The 5497-nt window shown below is 51.4% G+C and overlaps 2 protein-coding genes across 2 annotated transcripts in view; both read right to left on the minus strand.

Annotated features, from left to right (window-relative positions):
- Wdr73 (WD repeat domain 73) overlaps positions 1-1528 on the minus strand; it is a 10424-nt gene extending 8896 nt beyond the window's left edge. Inside the window, exons 1-3 of the mRNA XM_021167622.1 lie at positions 1452-1528; positions 911-978; positions 619-707 (exon numbers count right to left, since the gene is read on the minus strand). Of these exons, the coding sequence (XP_021023281.1) occupies positions 619-707; positions 911-978; positions 1452-1492 (198 nt within the window). The 5' untranslated portion in view covers positions 1493-1528. The remainder of the gene's footprint in view (positions 1-618; positions 708-910; positions 979-1451) is intronic.
- Positions 1529-2539: 1011 nt separating this feature from the next.
- On the minus strand, positions 2540-5497 carry Nmb (neuromedin B). The gene is made up of 3 exons (XM_029479170.1): positions 5122-5497; positions 4411-4583; positions 2540-2809 (listed from the first exon to the last, which is right to left on the minus strand). Exons 1-3 carry the CDS (start codon positions 5276-5278, stop codon positions 2774-2776), a joined length of 366 nt encoding a protein of 121 aa, XP_029335030.1. The 5' UTR covers positions 5279-5497; the 3' UTR covers positions 2540-2773.

The following is a 5497-nucleotide window of genomic DNA, read 5'->3' on the forward strand; positions in this document are numbered from 1 at the left end:
TAGCTACACTCACACATTCTCTCCCCTTATTTCAAAGACTATTCTTTCTCCGCATCATTTAAATGTGCTCCCCAAGGCTCTGCCCTGCCGCCTCAGATCCTACTCCTTCATCCCAGGCGACCTTACTCATTCACATGGCTCCCCAACCCCCACATGCTGCCGGCTCCCTCATCTCTTGTCTGTCAAACGCAGATCCTCTAGAAGCGCAGAGTGCTCTGAGCCCCCCAACCATCTCTCCAGCCCACGTCTATTTCTGATAAAGTAAGACTGCTCTTCGCCTGTAGTAGCTCTCCTGCGCCCACCTGCCTGTCCTTGGTATTCATCCCTATGCACAGGGGCCTCGTACCAGACTTTGGTTTTGTTTTTCTTTTTTTGAGACAGGGTTTCTCTGTGTAACCTTGGATGCCCTGGAACTCGTTCTGTAGACCAAGCTGGCCTCAAACTCACAGAGATTCCCCTGCCTCTGCCTCCCAAGTGCTGGGATTAAAGGTTTGCACCACCCCCGCCAGGCTCCTTCTGTGGACTTTAAGGTCAGCCCCAGGTACTTGTCAGGCAGAGTAACAGGCACTCCAGAAATGCATAATAAATTGACGCAGATAATCAGCTTCTCTAAGTTACCTGGTTTTCCTGTACAGAGAGCCTGAGAGGTAGTATCAAATGAAGAATCTCATTTTTTTTCAAACTTTCATAACCAGCAACAAAGATTCCTGAAATAAAACAGTAACTATGACAAAGAGAAATATCGTGGATCCTGGGTGGATTTATAAACTCTCCCAATACCTTCCCCATTCTCTGAGTAGCCTTGTGTCAGGGGATGGAAGTTGAATGGGTCTCCCTAGCGGCTCAGACTTTAAAATTCAGCCCATGAGGCAGAAACGCATCTCGTTTAGTAGCAGGCAAGATATATTACCTTTTTCACCAATCCACTCAAGGACTCGAGTGGCTCCTGAGAGGTCAAATGCATGGAAGTCTTGGTACCTGCAGGATAGGGATACAAAAATCACGCAACGCACAGCTAACCAAGAACTGGGAGATCGCTGAAGGACTGGTGGAACCAGGCTCTGGAGTTAGGTAAACTTGGGGCTGAACCTTTTCTTCTGCATTTTACTCCCTGGTGTATGAGACCAGGCTGGCCATAAGGAACCAAGCCTTGGTTCCTCACCTGCGGAACTCCCATAAAGTTGATTTCCCCAAGTTGAGGTGAACGATCAGGAGAAACCTGTGTTCAAGTTAACCTAGAATCCAGCACAGGGTAACGGGCCATGTGTGCTTTATCAGCCCTCACAAGCGCGGATCTGGCCACATTACTTGCTTACAGAGGACCCAGAGTCCCAGAGCTAGAGGCCGGGTGTCAGAACCTCCGTCGGTCCGTGCCTGGGCACTGCCCGCGAGCCCACAACTGTACGCGCCCTCTCCCATTGCCCATCAGACCCGCCCACGGCCCAATTTACAATCGCAAAGACTCCACGAGCCAGTCCTCTGCGAGCTCCATAGCAACTGTGGCTTCCGTCGCTCCACTTCCGCCAGCCAGACTTCCTGGGCAGGCGCGCGCTCTCGCGAGGAGAGGGCGTGGTCTTTCTCTGGCTGGGGAGGGAGCGCTCAGCGCTGCGCAAAGCCTTTTTGTTTTTTTTTTTGGTTCTGTGTGCAGAGTCCGGGTGAAAACGACGCAAAAAAACCAGATTCATCGATGTCAGCTACAAACAGGATCGGAGACATCAAATATACCCCTATTGTATATTTAGGATCAAGAATGTGCAGCCAAAGAGCTGTCAGTGTCCCAAAGCCAGGTACAATACAGACTTAATTGGCACTTTAAATGAACAGTTAATCTAAAAGTTTGCGTGTATTGTCCGTAAAGGATACTTTAGGACTTTTTTTTTTTAATGAAAGGAATCTTGTTTAACTGGGGATGTAGCTCAGCTGCTAGAGTGCTTGCCCAGCATGCACGGAGTTAGCTTTTCAGTACTCCGTAAAAACAGACAAACAAAAAAAAACCCAGCGCGGTGGCGCACGACTGTAATTCCAGGACACAGGGGGCAGAGGCAGGATCAGAAGTTTTAGGTCATCATCTGCTGCATAGAGAGTTCGAGACCAGTCTACTGTTACACAGGACACTATCAACAAAGTATCTGACATTCCAATTTAATTTTTATTCGATAACTTTGGCAACATGTATGGAGGACCCTACATTCGGAGAAGAAAAAGAACACAGCAGGGCCGGATTCTAGCGAGGTTCTCTCCCGTATGCACCAGGTAGTGCACTAAAGTTTGCCATGGGGATCAAAGGTAGGGCTAGTGTAGCATGGTGCAGGTAGCCCCCCACTACAGGGGAAGAAGCCTTAGGTAGCAGAACTCGTGGCTGACAATGGATCAGTGCAACCAGCACAATACCTGACTGCTGAGAGCTGGCTGGCTGGTGCCATGGTGGGGGGTGATGGGGCTTTTTTAAGACCACCCTAGCTCTCTGAACATGCCACCCTCCAGAACCCTTCCCTCTTTCCTCAAATGTGGGTGGAAGGAGAGGCCCAGACATTCTGTGTAAAGAGCAGTATTTTTATTCACAACTTCACCAGGGAAGCAAGAAATACAGCAGGAAAGACTTTGTGTCTGCATCATCAACATTCCTGGTGACCCAACCAGAAATCACAGTAACAGAGTAACACATTTGAGCTTAGGATTTACATCCAGAGGAGGCCACTGCTAGGGTTCCATTGTCAGCTTCCCTGGATGAACACATTCTAAGCCCAGCATCCAGTTTGTTCCATTATTGGCATCACTTCTGCAGTAGTGGCTCCAGCAGCCTCCTGTACTGAAGGCAAAAAGGGAAGACTTGACCCTGGAGTCCACAAATCAGGGAAATGCTGAGTGTACCCAGGAGGGCAGCTGCAGGCTCTCAGCTGAGCCTCTGAGTGAGAACCTTTCTCCCTGGAAGACCTGAGGAGTCAGGGGGATTGCTTTTCCCAGAATATAGCCCCAACTTCACAGGGTAGTCATGACAACTAAAGGACATCACAGAAACCAAGCCCAAGGCATTAGAGAAGTGTCAGTGACATGCCCTACCCCCCAAGCTCTGCTGCAGACCTCGCTCCGACTCTCCCTGCCACTGGCCACGGCAGTATTGCTTTCTGTGAGATTCTCTGGTTGGTCGTGGTATTTCAGACCTTCCAAATAACACAAATAACACCCTAGAGGTGATGCACTCTCTCTCTCTCTCTCTCTCTCTCTCTGGACTCAGCTAGCCCAAGCTTCTCATTTTTGCATCAGGGGTTCCAGGGATATTTGCTGGGACTGGAGGTAGACCTGCTTCTAAGGAATGTCTCTTCTCTGAGCATGTGCACTCTGTGCTAAGCACAGTAGGGATAGGAAGGGCATCATAGCAAAGTCCTGCCAGAGGCTTGCAGACATGTGGTAGGAGCTCCTGCTTCCAAGAGCTTTCTGGTTGCCCAGCACTGGACTGCACGTCATACAAATGATCTCATCTACTGGGAGGTGGGCCTGTTGTTTCTATTTGATGAAGAACACATTTCTAAGGTTCCCCTAGCTACTTAGCTAGGTGTAGCCCCAGCATGCATCCTACCCATCCCACTGCCTTCTGCACACAGCAACGAGTACCAGGGGACACCAGTAGGAGCCAAGATCGGAGGAGCTGCCACACCACCTGGCAGCACCCCAAGGCCTTGAGTACCACAGGTCAATGCTTTACAACCAGCAGTGAGTCAAGCCCACTTCCACCAGGGGGACACCAACACTCATGTCCGAAGGCTTTGGTTTTTGTTTTTCCCAAACTCCTGATCTCAAACCATCCTCCTGCCTCAACCTATGATGCATTTGGGACTTCAGGCAAGTGCACTGTTCTTGGTCTGCAGGGAATCTTGGTTATCACAACTGGTGAGGAAGGAATGTGCTACTGGCCTCTGGTGGGTAGAGACCAGGGATGTGCTAAGCATCTCAAATGCACAGGACAGCCCTGCAGAGCCTTTACCACCAGGAACACTGGCATTGGGAAGTGGATGGGACACTGGAAAGCAGGCTGTTTCTGAGTTGTCACTACTGGTCACTTCCCTTCCACCTCTAGGCCGTAGGGATCACAGCTTGGGACACAAGCACAGCCTGGCCTGGCAAAGGTGGGCTTGGCTAATGACAGCTGGGGTGGACAAGGCTGTATGGCCTGGAGAACACACTATTTAAGAGCTAGAATACTCCTAGTCTGTGACATCAGACTGGGGATGGGCAAGGAGGAACTTTTTCCCCATGCAGTCTGCTGCGTCATTTTCCAGTCTTTGGGATATTCCCCCTTTGAGCCCTGGGACCTTGGCTTTCTGGAATCCATTACTGTCTGGCTAGGCAGTCCCACTCTGAAGCCATGCTGGGTGGCAATTCTTTCATGCTGGTGCTGGGGACGGGGCTTACCTGGATTGGGGGAGCTGGGCCACTGAGGTTCATGCCTAGAGCTTTCTTTCGCAGGAGGATCCTGAGCAGATCATGACTCAGCTGTAGTCTCTGGTCCCTCGGGGTGTCAGGGGGTGCTGTCCCCACCAGTGACAGGCTCGGGGGTTCCAGGCTCTTCTTGCCCATGAAGTGACCTAAGAAAGGAGGTGCCAAGGTACATGGAAGCTCGAGATGAGGACCCCATCACCACAGCAAGCTCTGGTCTAGTCGACCTTTTGGCTCTCACAGAGGGAAGACAAGAAACATTATCCTCAGCAAGAAGCCACAGATCTCTGGGTGGAGGCAAAGCTGACATCCTGAGCTTTTCCTGACCCGCTGGAGGACAGAAGATGGGTAGATAGCCCAGGACCAGGGAGACTACCTGCCAGGGAAGGAAGTGGAGAAGGTTCCTCTAAATGAATGCAGAGAAGACATGAGGTGAGAAGACCTGTCAGTCTGCCTAAGGGGAGGGGGCCGACTGGTAACCGGATCTAATCTCTGTCTTAAACTTTCTGAGTAGGTTATCTTAGCCATGTCTGTGAGTGCTAGGGTCTCAAGATTCCCATCTGTTAAACTTGATGAGCCCCCCCGCGACTGCAGGAGCTCCGCTACAAAGAGCCTCCAAAGTATTGAAAAGGAAACAGAGGACCAAGGAGAATGAGGCATGCTTATAGGGGGTCCCCTAACACTTACCGGTCGCCCAGAGATTGCCCCGAGGGTGCACTCGAATCTTGCTTGCTCGGCTGCGGGGCTCCGGGAGATCCCAGTTGAAAGGAGCGACGCCTGAAGCGAACAATGCGAAGAGCAGGAGACCACGGAGGAGCCAAGAGCTCCCTACCTGCCGGGTCATGGCTGTGCCAAACAGGCTCTTCTCTGGCACGCTCAGGATACTAGTTCTCGAAGCCCGCCTTCCAGCCTTTTAAACTACAGTAGGGAGCAGAGCCTGTCTGAGGAGCCGAGCTCGCTCCGCCCCAGAGCCCCGCCCCACAGGCTCCGCCCACACAGCCTTGCATCCCGGTTTCTGCTAGAAACCCACCACACTCGCGTGCTTATGGCATCGTCCCCAGCA

This window comes from Mus caroli, chromosome 7, assembly GCF_900094665.2.
Source record: "Mus caroli chromosome 7, CAROLI_EIJ_v1.1, whole genome shotgun sequence".
Lineage (NCBI taxonomy): Eukaryota > Metazoa > Chordata > Mammalia > Rodentia > Muridae > Mus > Mus caroli.

Excerpts from the sequence above, each read along its gene's own strand:
- Nmb (XM_029479170.1), bottom strand. The coding sequence starts at position 5,278 with ATGACCCGGCAGGTAGGGAGCTCTTGGCTCCTCCGTGGTCTCCTGCTC. Across the intron at positions 4,584-5,121 it reads GGGCAATCTCTGGGCGACCG|GTCACTTCATGGGCAAGAAG; the intron begins GTAAGTGTTAGG and ends CTCCTTTCTTAG. Across the intron at positions 2,810-4,410 it reads GCCCAGCTCCCCCAATCCAG|TACAGGAGGCTGCTGGAGCC; the intron begins GTAAGCCCCGTC and ends TTTTGCCTTCAG.